General features: G+C 39.6%; 1 protein-coding gene across 1 annotated transcript in view; it reads left to right on the top strand.

Annotated features, from left to right (window-relative positions):
* PTPRO (protein tyrosine phosphatase receptor type O) overlaps nt 1-13,877 on the top strand; it is a 113,746-nt gene that overhangs the window by 31,835 nt on the left and 68,034 nt on the right. The window contains exons 8-12 of the mRNA XM_075553329.1: nt 4,008-4,128; nt 4,459-4,652; nt 5,833-5,944; nt 10,431-10,582; nt 11,857-11,977. Coding sequence (XP_075409444.1) covers nt 4,008-4,128; nt 4,459-4,652; nt 5,833-5,944; nt 10,431-10,582; nt 11,857-11,977 — 700 coding nt within the window. The remainder of the gene's footprint in view (nt 1-4,007; nt 4,129-4,458; nt 4,653-5,832; nt 5,945-10,430; nt 10,583-11,856; nt 11,978-13,877) is intronic.

The raw sequence follows: 13,877 nt of genomic DNA, 5'->3' as shown, positions 1-13,877 counted from the left end.
GCCTGAGGACCTGGAGCAGTATCATAGTAACAAGTATGCAAAGTGCTTTTATTATTATACTGAACCAGATGATTTTTAAATCAAGAGAGAGAAACAGAGAAGTCTTCCACAGAAATACCTAAGGAACTGTGATAGGGACCTTCACTCTATCCTAGTTCAACACCATCATTCAACCATCAGTCTTATGTTAGTCTACCTTATATTACTAGTACATCCTCCTTCTTATTTCTTTGCCTAAGGAGGAGTAGAACTGGTGTCCAGTTGAGAACATATGGAGTTGAATTGAGCTCTCTGGAGTCAGGAATAAGAAAGAAGGCCAATATGCAAAGATAGAGTTAAGTTGGAGAGTGGCGTATGGACCAACTCTTTAGAGAATGAAATACATCTTGTTTGGTATGTAGGAAGTACAATGATGACTCCTTCCCATCTCCATTACATGTTCAAGGAGATGCAGGATGACTACAAAGCATGGAGAGAGGGAAGGCTAGACATAGGTTCCTGGTTTAACACACATTCAGAAACCGGAGGGTGGAGGGGTATTACTGCTTATTATTTGTTACCAAGTCAATTCATTTTCAATACCATTGCTTTCATGTCATTTTTAAATGTATTTACACATGGTTGTTTCTCATAAAAAAAGAAAAAGTCTAATTTCCCTGGGATGAATTCATGAGGATGGCAATGCTTCCAGGTGGGAATAATTAGAATCCATTACTACCTCAGATATCATCCAGTCAAAAGAACTCTACTAGTACCTTGAACACTCATTGTGTCCTGTGTTCTTTTTAACATTCTAAAATACTTTAAATAAGAAATGAATGAGCTAGGTGTCCACACATTTATCTATGATAGTATGTGTATAATTTATTGTTAAATTTGGAAGTGTGAAGCCATGTTGGTAGTATAATGTGTATAAGTTCAATATTACGTTATTTTCAGAAAAAAATAATTTGTCGTTGAGAATATGCACATCAAAACCTACCTCAAGCATTTCTACATGTATGAGTCAGTAACATTAATTGCATTTTTTTGACCTCCTCATTCTCCTTGCTTGGGTTGTACCGCCCCCACTAACATAAATTAAATGTCCCCTAAGGCTCTTTTCTAACACATTGAGTGGCATTGTTTCTTTAATCCCATGTAGATATTTTCAAAAGAGCATAATGCTCGAGAGATCCGTGTTGTTAGTTGAACTAGTATTTGTTTTAAGGAGCCCTGGTGGCACTGTGGGATGAATGTTGATCCGCCAACTACAAGTTCAAACCCACCAACCAGCTCCACAAGAGGCTGGCAGCTCTCTAAACAGCTGGTCTCCGGAACCCCATGGAGAGCCGCTGGGATTTAGGATTGACTCACTGCTAGTTGGTTTGGTTTTGAGGTGTAAAGATTATCCCAGGGAAATAGTTTCAAAGGTTCATGCTCCTCCTTTAGCTCCAAAAATTCTGGAGTCCACAAGAACTTGAAATTCTGTCTTCTATTTTTCCTTGTCTGATCAGGACAATATTATGGCATTTATTTATAAATGCAAAGAGCATAAGTCCTCAGACTTATTTAGCCTACCACCACCCCCTTTCTATAAAACAAGCTACTCACCTACTGTAGCAATCAAAAATGGTTGTACTGTTGTCCATAATCGAGGATAAAGCAGAGGTAATTTGCTTTGAAAGCTCCCCCTAGAAGCTAGCGGTTCTCAATCGGTGGGTCGTGACCCCTTTGGGGGTCAAAGGACCCTTTGACAGGAGTCGCCCAATTCATAGCAGTAGCAAAATGACAGTGATGAAGTAACAACGAAAATAATTTTATGGTGGGAGGGGGAGTCACCACAACATGAGGAAAGGTATGAAAAGGTCGCAGCCTTAGGAAGGTGGAGAACCACTGCCCTCAATCGTTCCAGTGCCCCTAGGGTTGGGAAACACTGATATAGAAGAAGTTCTGGAGAAAAAAATCTACGAAAACTTCGATGTTTTGGAGGATCAAATAAGGTCACATTCATAGGTTCTCAGGGTTGAGACATGAACTTATATTCTTGGGTAGCACCATTCAACCCACTACAGGTATGCTGCCCTGCAGTGTACACATACAGGTATGCGTAAAGCAAGGTGTACCAATCCAGACTATAAAATGTTTACTTGTGTAGAATCTGTTTCTAGTACTGGATGGGTATAAAATATGTGCCAAATCACCAGTACAACGATTAGCCATAACATTGTGATGAAGCCTACGCCATGAAATGACCTTACCTCACGGATACCCTGTCCATAGTGGTGTTCTCCATGGTTCTCCTTCTGATAACTCTTACCCCTGTGTACCGGGTGACAGAGCAACACGTTGATAGTAGCGTTAACTAACAATTATTGAGACTCTGGCTTAAATATATTCACAAAAACTCTACATGTAAAATTAAGTCTGGGTAGACTAGAGAAACAAATCCAGGGAGGCTCATATGTGTACAAGAAAGAGCTTTGTATACAAGAGCAGTTGAATATTGAGAAAACATCCCAGCCCAGGTAAAGTCCCTATGTCCAACATTATCCCATATGTCCAATACCAATCTATAAATTCCTCTTCGGACTCACACAACACATGCAGTGATGCCGAATGCAGGAAGATCACAGGTAAGTGGGTGGAAAATCTTGTGGATGTGGTGGCGGTAGAAGCATCTCAGCACTGGCAGGGGTCTCCAAGTGGCTCCTCCCGCTCCCAAGGCTCTATTGTAGCTCCATGTGTCTTGTTGACAGGAATGTTTCCCAGGGAAAGACCCTGTGTCCCACCTCCTGTAAGCTATTTATCTCCTTAGCGCCTCTAAATGAGGTCATCAAGCTGCAACCTGATTGATAGGCTAAACTCCACCCTCTCACTCTTATGGCTCACATTGACAGCAGATTATGTAACTACCACAGTATTTTATATTTTAGAACTAAGGAAAACAAGCTAAAAATATGTTACATAAATTCTCACAACTTACAAGGGACAGAGTCAGGATTTGATCTCAGATGGTCGAAGTCTCTGTGTTTTTAAGCATTGGGTAAGACTGCCTCAAATGTTAAAGACATTAAAGGTCAAATCATAACGCCTCATTCTTTTAGTTAAATTATCAATCCTATTACATGCCTTTAATGCATATGTTTTATCTATCTCTATGTCCTTACCATTCGTCCCTATATGTTATCGGTCACATAAAGATTTGATCTAAAAAACACAGAAAAGTCAAACTGAGTTCACCTGAGTGGGAAATGTTCCCTGCAACATTGTTTTAGGAGAGATTCAATAACCTTGGAAAGCGCTTTTCTGCTGTGTCTCGGTGCAGGCCCGACCTGCTTGTCTTTGGGTTAAGAATTACCACCTGAGGCTTCTGACCCCAGCGCTGAATCTGAACACATGGCCTTGTCCATGCTCTGGTTTAACTTTCCCAACCTATGAAATGAGTGGCTTTGACTAGGTAATCTCAGAGGTCATATCCATTGTGATAAGGAGATGTCATGAGCCTCTAAGTGCCCAAAGACTAAAGACATCCCTGCACTGACGTTCGTATGTAATACGCTGACAGGGTGATTTAGGAGGTCAGACTACACCTTGGCTGTCGCTGACTTGATTGCGGTTAGAGGCTGATGTGCCGAGTGGGTCTAGTTCCAACTGACAGTGATCGGTAGGAGACTGTTTAGGGGCTTATTAAAATCCAGCCATACAATTTGAATGTGCTAGGTTCTTCTCCGTGTTCCCATAAACCACAAATCATCCTGGTTTTGAGATCTGACCTTCCTCAATATGAATAAAGGTTTCTGCATTATAAAAGCTTCTGTGGCTCCGTGGGGAAAAGACTAGACTTTTTCCTCCCACAGATAGCTACAGTCTCAGAAACCCCGGGGGTGTCACCATGTGTCGGCATTGACTAGATGGCAGTGAGTTTGAGTTTGGTGGTTCCACAACGGCTCCCTGAATACTACTTCAGCGATGCCACCTTCTGTGTGCCTGGTTCTAAGTAAATCGTATTGGATGTTTGCTTTCAGGTGAACTCAAGCAAACCTATCATTGAAAACCTGGTTCCTGGTGCCCAGTATCAGGTTGTGTTGTACCTAAGAAAAGGCCCGTTGATCGGACCACCTTCATATCCTGTGACATTTGCCATTGGTAAGTTTCCAGCCCCGAGAGGAGTAACTCACCTTGCTCAGTTTAGCAGCTGAAGGAGGGCAGTTTGCAAGCTCAGATCACTTAGATCACATGTGGAAGGCACCCCTTCTCCTCCAATGTAGTAACTGACTGGAATTTTGCGTAGATAAAGAACATCCTCAGTGCTTGCTTCTTTCTCAGAGGAAAAAAAAATAAGAGGTAAATGTGTTTAGCTTGATTTTCAGTGACGATATGAGGGCAGTTATTAGTGAGTAGGAGTTTGAGGTCATTGCTAAGAGAGTAAACATTCTCCTTGGATGTTTTTTCCTCTCTCCCAATCCCCCTCTGTAGTTCCCACTGGAATAAAGGATTTAATGCTCTATCCCTTGGACCCTACTGCCGTGGTGCTGAGCTGGACTAGACCGTACTTAGGAGTGTTCAGAAAATATGTGGTTGAAATGTTTTATTTCAACCCCACCACAATGACTTCAGAGTGGACAACGTACTATGAAATAGCAGCGAGCGTCTCCCTAACCGCATCAGTGGTAATGGTCCTTGAACCTGTCTGTGAACAGATGTGTCTTTACATAACACAGGTGTCCGCACCAAAAAGCTAACTGCGGTTTAGCTCGTTTCGTACATGCACACAAGTAGCTTACGACTTTCAAGGACCTGGGGTTGTTTTTGTTTGAAGTGGTTTTTTTGTTTGTTTGTTTTGTTCTGTTTGGTTTCTTTTGAAAGAAAGAATGGTGCCCCTATTTGGGTATGCTTGTTTGTTTATCCACATTTTCTGATAAATGAATTTGCTTAAAGAACTATTCAGGGCTTATTGCTTCTTTCTTGTGGAGAAAGCCATGAGAGCGCCCTCTCTTGGCTATGCAGCAGTTAGATGACAGTGCCTAAATCTAATGATGACGAGTGCTAACATCTACAGATTACTCAAATACTTATAATGCCAGACCGTTACACCTGGATTTTTAGGAGTACAAGGAAAGGTACCTCCTTCGAAGACTGGAATCCTTTTGAATGTATAGAATACCTATAGGCGACACAGAAAGCACACAATGGTCCTTTGTTTGGATGACAGCTTGGATAACTGCCACCCAATAATCTCTGAGCTGATTCCTGTAGAGAATACAGTGTTGTGAGAGGTTATTTATCTCTGCAATAGGGGCAGGTCTACATACAATCACTTACAAATAAGCGTTACTTAATCTGCCTAATAGGCATAAATTACGAAGTGGAACTAATATTGGAAGTGCTTAACCCTATACCTTTGAATCGCCTTTTAAAAGCATTTCACATTTCAGCATTTCATTTTGTTCTTGCTTCATCTCATTCCTGAAAGAGCTTTTTCTCATAGAAAAGTTAGGAGATGAAGAAAGACACAGAACAAAGAAATAGAAATCACTTACCAATTGGCTCATGACCCAAGAAACATCACTTTAGTTGATATCAAGGGCTTGAGTAGAAAGACAATGCTTTGAAAATGATGATGGCAACACATATACAAGTGTACTTGACATGGTGGATGGATGTATGGATTGTGATAAGAGCTGTAAGAACCCCCAATAAAAGGATTCAATAAAAAATGTGCAAACATATAAAACACCTCAATAGTTGAAGTAACTGAAAAGAGAGAGGGAAAAAAAAGAAGCATCACTTTATTTCCCCCAAAATATTTTCCCTTTCAATCTTTGTCTCCTTGCCTTCTGTCTCATTCAGAGAATAGCTCATCTGTTGCCAGCATGGTATTACAACTTCCGTGTTACCATGGTGACATGGGGAGACCCAGAGCTGAGCTGCTGTGACAGCTCCACCATAAGCTTCATAACAGGTGAGTGGTGCGTGGGAGGAAGTGCCAGGAAAAGGGGATTTTGTTTTGAGGCAGTTCTGAGAGGATCCATCTAGTGAAAGTGTCAACATTGAGTGCCAACTTCCTGGTGGATAATATGATTGATTCTGATCGTTCATGATGTATTTAGATGATAGTTTTCAAAAATGGAAAAAATTACTTTTCTCTGATTGGCTGCCTTTGAGCTATTTTTATTCTGAGTCACTGCCCTTGACTCGTATCCCACGTTTGGAATCAATTAGGATAGAGATGTAGCAGCCAGAGCCTTCAACTTCACACTCAATTGATTTTACCCGGTTGATGATTATATTGGTCAGAGTGCCCCCATTTCCTTATTAATTATGTCATGTTTAAAGTCACAGGCTGACTGCCATATGGAGAAGTGCCGGGGTAGAAAGACGCTTAATAGACAGATCAGGGTTTGAATCATCATTCTGCTACCTACCACGGGTAACCTTGAACAAATTAACTTTCCCAAGCCTCGGAGCTTTTTTTGTTTCCTGTTTTTAATGTGTACATTGGTGAGGGTAGCAGTATTGTTATCTATAACCTAGTTTCTGTTATAGGATCCCTGGTGGCACTTTGGGATAGCCAATGAACTGCTACCCACAAAGTTGGTGGTTCAAACCCACCAGCTGCTACAAGGGAGAGAGATGAAATTATGTAAAGATTTACAGTCTTGGAAACCCCATGTAGGGTCGCTTTGAGTCAGAATCCACTCCAGGCCTGTGGAATAGGAGTCTTTATTATTTTTCCACAATTGAATGAGATATTTAGAGAAACATGCCCCTATGTTGAAGTGATGAGACACTGATAGTGCTCAGAGTCTTGGTGCCTGAATTGTGTGGTTGCAATAGCAGTAGTCAACGATCACAGTGAAGAGGGAGAATTAATCAAAGAAATCATAATCCTTGCTTGAGGTGACTTTTTTAAAGAACCTATAACTGGACTGCACAGCTGTAGTGTAGTTAGAGTTTCACTGAGGAACAAGAGGAGAAAAATGCTGTTTAAGTGGTGAATCCTTTTCATGAAATATTTTCTTCACTTGACATCAAGCATTACAGTTGAAATTACCAATAAAAGATGTTGAAAGTATGTGATTTCTTACACAGTCAACTTATTTGTCACTTTTCTCAATCGGCCCATATCTAGAGCACTCTTTGAGCGAACTTACTGCCATCAAGTAGATTCCAACTCACAACCATGCCAGAGGCCAGAGTAGAACAGTCTCGTAGTGTTTCCAAGACTCTAAATCTTTGCGGAAGCAAACTTTCATCTTTCTCCCAAGGAGCAGGCGGTGGGGTCAAAGTGCTGACTTTTAGTGGGTAACCCACTGCGACGCGAGAGCCCTTCTTTCTGGCCTAGTCATCGGTTCTGAACTTATTTGGCCTAAAGCCCCTTTTTCTGAAAAAAAAAAAAAATTACTCAATGCCCGCCCCCCCCGGCAATTAAAAACATTTATAGTATTGTTCTGTATCCAGGATAAAGTGTAGGTATCTGTTTTTGTAGCTCTCCTGGATCATTCCAGACCTGTTCCCACAGGCCGAGGTATCTCCCACTTCGAGAAACACTGCTTCTACAAATGTAGAAGAATATCCGGAAATAAAAATAGACGATACCACTTATATGCAAGGCACTGTGTCATATGCAACTCTCTTTATCTATAATTACGTACTTAATTGTAATTAAACTTTACTGTATCCATTTTGGCATAATTATTAAGATTATCTTTCTATGAACACTCTTTTCCTTTCATACGGGATACTTGGAATTATTAAAAAGACCCAGACTTAGTATCTGAGCCCTGATTGAGAATAGCTCGTACTGATAGAGCTTTAGAACTTGGAGCAAATGATCTCCATGATGATCCTGGGTTTCTGTTCTTCTATCAGTAGAGCCCCCTAAATATGGCCTGAAACTAGTTACGAGACCCAAGATGAGTGTGTCTTAACTACAGTACTAGCTGCACTACTGCAGTGAGGGAGAACACCAAGCTGACGGATTCATTGCAGCGTCTCAGAAAAGGAATGTCAGAAATGAAATATTGATAGTGTTTTATGGTGCTGGCATTTCAGTGCAGGAAACTGTGATTGCAAAATTTGAATATGACACTGACGGTGAACAAAGTGAGGCCAGATAAGTAAAAATTAATAAGCATGATCAATAAGCATGCCATTTGCTGAGGTGAACAATCTATTGCCTCCAAGAAATTAATCTTTGATGATTTATTTCTTGTTGGAGCAAACCAGTCTTCTGCAATCTTATTTTGGCACAGTATCAACTCTCACATATATAAAATGGGTATGTGAACTCATCACAGTATAGTGTGAACATTAAATTATTTAAGTCACTAATAAAATACATTTGGTAGCTGAGTTTTCTTGTTTATACTTACTTTTTAAGCTATTTTAAATTCTAGGGGTTTTGTGAGTTTATTTTTGCCTATCATCTCTCATTTCAATTGGAAAATAAATAAGGATTAATTTTCCAATGTGATGGTTTACTTTCTTGTATTTTGAATTTTGATCTAAACTGACAAGTTGAGTGAGACAATAGGGAAAAAAGGCACAGTACTTTAAAGGATTGTACTTTCTTAGGATCTCAAGTCTATTTGATAGATGGCTTTGTCTGCAAATCAAGTTCATAGTAATTATACTTGTGTAGCAAATAATGATTACTAAATAAATGGTGACATCTTGTGGCCTTTCAGTAACAGGATGATTTTAAAGCAATAAATAGGGTATAAAAATCTAGAAACCTAGAAATGTTTGTTTTTAAAAGTAATGCTTAGAATTAGAAAATAGTAAGGTGTCATTTGATATATATGTGTGTATATATACACACACATGTACATTTTATATGTTAGTTCATATATATACACATGTGTATCTTGTATGCATGTGCAGTGTATGTGATAATGGGGTAGATTCAGAAGCCAAGTTTTGTTCCTTTTGTAATGAATACTCTGAAATGTGATCTGGGCTTCTATTAAGTTGCTAACAGATTTTGTCCAACACTAGAAATGCCAACCCTTCTTTCATGTGAAGCAGAAATGGTTTTCACTTAAGTTATTATACTTCTCTTCAGGAAACAACTGTCCTTCAAATCATGGTTTGTTTTGAATATTCATTATTAACACCAGCAGCATATTAAAAGTATTTTTAAATTTTTGGAAATTTGCTTCCACATATTGGAGTTGATTTGGGCTGGATCTCACTTGTGTGTCTTGAACCGTAATGTTGTTGTTACTCAGTGCCGTGAAGTAGATTTGGCTCCGTCGCGATCCTATGTACAACAACAACACACCCCACTCAGTTTCATCCTCAATTAGTGTTGTGCTACAGCCCACTGTTGTAGTCCATGTGCCAATCTACATAATCCAGACTCCTTTGGTGCCCTGCCCCTCTGCTTTACCAAGGATGAAGTATTTTTCCGGGGTCAGGTCTCACCTGCTCACATGTCCAACGAGAGTGAGACCACGTCTCACCCCCTTTACTTCTAGACAGCATCCTGGTTAGAATTCTTCCAGGTAGATTGATACACTTGCCTGGCAGTTCACTGAATATTCAAAATTCCTCACCAACGTCATAATTCAAATGCATCGGTTTCTCTGGGCTCTTCATTAATCCTTGTCCAGTTTTCCTGTGTGTAGGAGATGCCTATAAATCCTATTTTTAATTCAACTTCCAGAATTACCAATTACTTAAAAAAATAAATTAAAGATCTTCTAAGAGTTCATATTTATAAACTTCCTAGTTAATTATCTCTCCATTTAGCAAGCTTTACAATTATAAGATGAAATAACTATATGTTAAGAAAGTATATGTTAGCAAGAAGCTAACTTTTGTGGCATGATTTCTTTAAGCCCTTTCTTCCCTCTCCTACTACTTGTTTCCACAATATTTATTCAGAGCCTATTTTCTGCCAGGCACTGTAATAAGCAGGGTCAATATACGTGTATTGCCTTTTTATTTCATTGTAAACATTTCAGTTCTATCCTACCAACAAACACTCCTTCCTTCTACCCTCCTCTCTAGTGTCCCCTTTCCATTAACTTCTTCACAGAACTTCAGTGAAAGATATTTACCTTTACGGGGCCCCAAGTTTTCCAACACTACTTACATACGTTTATGAAGCCCCAACATATTAATTGCTATAACAGGTACCCTCAAACAAGTGAATCTTTTAAGAATCTTATAATAACAAGATTTATACAAAAGCTCTTTATTTTCCCAAATACAGGTGACTTGGCTGTCTGCTGTCAGAGTTATAAAAGGTAGATTCCTGTGTAATAGGTACTCACTCTATTCCACTAGCCTTCACTTTGTCAATGAGAGGTCCTGGACACTCAAGGATCGCCATGTGGGTGTAAATTCTAATTCTCTAAAGTAACTATTTGAGGGACTGGTAAGTGTTTTAGTAATCATTGACGCATTATACTAAACTTCGCCTCTTTCTTCTCTTATAGCCCCCGTGGCCCCAGAAATCTCTTCCGTGGAGTATTTGAACAGTCTGGTATATATCAGTTGGACCTATGGCGATGACACCACTGACCTCTCCCATTCTAGGATGCTACACTGGATGATTGTTGCAGAAGGGAGGAAAAAAATTAAAAAGAGTGTATGTTTCTTCAAATTCCCACATTGGGCATCTGTCCTCGTTTCCTGTGCTGCTGTAACACGTCTTCAGGAACTTGGTATCTTAGAACAGCAGATATGTATTTGTTCACAACACTGGAGTCGAAAAGCAAGGCTTCAGCTAGGCCTTGATCTTTCCAGAGACTCTAGGGGAGACTTTGATCTCGGGTTAAATTGAAGACCCCTTAGCCAATCCTTTAGTGAGGCCTTAAACAACAGTTTGTGCGGCAGGAAGCACTGCTGTAGGCTCTGGAGCTCGAACAATGAACAAAAATGAAATTCTTCCTCTCGTGGAACTTACCTTTTTGTCTACACTAATTTGCTTTCATAGTTGTAATTGTTGATTCGAGTTGTTTCCCTTCTTTATGCCAAATCTTCCCCAAAATGCAAGTTCATATATTTCATTATTTTCTTCAAATATTACCAACACCTAAATATTGGGTACAAGGGGAATAGTTTTGTGGTTTACTAAGCCTTCGAACAGTATTTTAGGCAGGCTGTCGACTTAGTCAGTGTAATATAGAAACACAAAATAAGAGAGTTACTTAAACACCATGGAAGTTTATGTCTCTCTCAGGATCTCCCAGAACTGACATGGCATCTCTGCTCTAAAGAGTCATCCAAGGATCCGTATTCCTTCTATCTGTGGCTCTCCCTACCACCTTTGTCATCCTTATTTGCATAATGAGCCTTCATCATCATTATAATATTCATGTTGCAGGCTTCAGGAAAGGAAAAAGAGAGAGACCAGCTACCTAGCATTTCCAGTGCATGAGCTGAACTATAATTTGTCCATGTGATTTCCGCATATAGTCCATTTGTCAGAGTTTGTCACATGGTCCCTGAGGAGCATGCAAGGTTGTGAAATGTAGTGTGTAGTTACGAAGCCATGTTTCTACAGATACTAGTAAGCTTCACTGTGAGTTTCTCAGCCACAACTGAGCAATGTTTATATCAATAGCACCCAATTTAGAATAAGAAAAAAAACAGAGTATCATGTACTCTACATTTTAAAAATGATGAGAAAAACAAATCTATCTCAAATGCATTATGCACTTTAGGGCTACCCTGCGCTTGACTCAGTTTAAGAAATTATATCATGTTTTGAGGCAATAATGCCCCTGTAGGGTTATATTTGATTGCAGGTTGCAGCACAGAACAGAGAGTAAAAGAGAGCTATACACTGTAGTTGTTTGGGGTTCTATACTGGTTCACGTTCACAAGAGATTTAAGCCCCCAATTTTGATAATCTTGCAGGTAACACGAAATGTCATGACTGCAATTCTCAGCCTGCCTGCAGGAGACATCTACAACCTCTCAGTAACCGCTTGTACTGAGAGAGGAAGCAATATGTCCATGTTCCACCTGGTCAAACTCGGTAAGAGGAATGCAAATGCATGTGAAAGTAGTCATGCTGGAAGAGTGTTTGCTCTCTTGATTTAGGGTGAGCTTTTCAACTCAGTGAAATTGTCATAGAACATGATTGACTCGCCACTAAATTAGAGAATAGGCATGTTTACTCCCAAAAGAGCAGCTTCAAGTTAAATGGGTATCTGCATACCATTCTTAGGTTATAGGAACCAAGAGACCTCAGAATTGGAGAGATGATAGGATCATAGGTCTGGGTCACCCCACCAGGCAAAAAACCACAGCCAACTGGGGTGCTTGCTGAAGGCAAAGGTAAAATAGAATGGGTAGTAGAAGAAGGTAGTTCTACCTATCAGTTACGACCACATGATCAATTATAAAAGTGAGGTTTGTGATTATTAGTGTATTTTCTTTATATGTGCTTATTGAATATCTTTTCTTTGTTCATGTATGCTACATCAGATACAATTGGACTCAGTGTGTTTTCATTTATATGTATGATAAATGTTTGATGTTAAGTGTAAGTGTGATTTCATTGATGTCCATGTATTTGTTTCTCTTGTGCACCCAGACTGACACATTATGGTACCAGGAGTGGGGTACTAGAGAAACAAATCATAAACATGGAGAGTAGATGTTTGTTTGACCTCTCCCTTGTGGTAGTGTTCCTTTTTTGGCTAGCCAGAAGTCAGATATATCCTTGCAGTTTACTGAGTTGTTTTCTGGAAAGAGTTATGGGAAGTTAAAGTTTTGATTATTATGTTTGGTTGTAGTCATTCGTTATTTGAAATGGCGAGAATGAATGTGATTCGTGTATATTTTGAGCTCAGGGGTAGAAATTGCCATTTGAATTTCTCAGAAACCATGCTGGTTAGAGAAAATGGTTGACAGAAGGTCAAAATGGCTGACAAAAAGCATGGATCTGTTTTGATGATCTCAGAGGCCTAATCCCATGTTTTTTATATCAATAGAAGTTTTTATAAGTATTTAGATAAGCTAAATAAGAGTTGAACTTGACTGTTTTAAGAATTGAGTTTAGTATCTGATTCTACTTTACTTATACTGATTTCCTCTGTTTATTATTATTGATATAATGATTGATGGAAATGTTTACTGGGAAGTATGAAAATAGAGCTTGTAAGCCCACTTGCCTTGAGCCATTAATTTGATCTTTAGATGTGTTTAAGACACAAAGAAAGCTCTGAAAAGATAAATCCCACTCCTGATACCATAATGTGTCAGTCTGGGTACACAAGAGAAACAAATCCAAGGACACACATATGTGTATGAGGAAGAGATTTATACACAAGAGTAATTGTACATTAAGAAAGCATCCCAACGCAGTCCAGTCCAAGTCCATAAGTCCGATATTAGCCCGTATGTCTGATACTAATTTATATGGCGCTCTTCAGACTCACAAAACACATGCAATAATGCCAAAGGCAAGACAATCACAATCCAGTGGGTAGAAACTCTTTGGGTCCAGTGGCATTGTAAGCATCTCAGTGCTGGCAGGGGTCTCTCTGTGGCTTCTTTGGCTTCAGAGGTCTGGTTGCATCCATGTGGCCTGTCTTCTGCAATATCTCCCAAGGAGTGGCAGAGAGAGAGAGAGGTGTCTTCAGCCTTCAAGGAGGAAGTACCAGATTTCCCAGGATTCTCAGGAGAGGGCCATGCCCACACAGAAGTCTCATTCGCTATCTCCAGATTGACAGCCTAGACTCCATCCCTACACTCTTAATCCTTAAATTGACACCAGATTAGGCGACTACCACAGAACTGTTCTCAACTCAATTAGACAACATTCATTCTTCATATATTGTATAATGTTCTCTTTAATATGAAGGGGCTTTAAAAATTGGTAAAAAATGGATAATAAATTTTCATGAACTTTTTGATGCTCCTTCATAATT

The sequence above is a fragment of the Tenrec ecaudatus genome, chromosome 6 (assembly GCF_050624435.1).
Source record: "Tenrec ecaudatus isolate mTenEca1 chromosome 6, mTenEca1.hap1, whole genome shotgun sequence".
In the NCBI taxonomy this organism is placed as follows: domain Eukaryota; kingdom Metazoa; phylum Chordata; class Mammalia; order Afrosoricida; family Tenrecidae; genus Tenrec; species Tenrec ecaudatus.
Note: the sequence above shows the minus strand (reverse complement) of the source record. Positions and strands in the feature narration are given on the sequence as shown.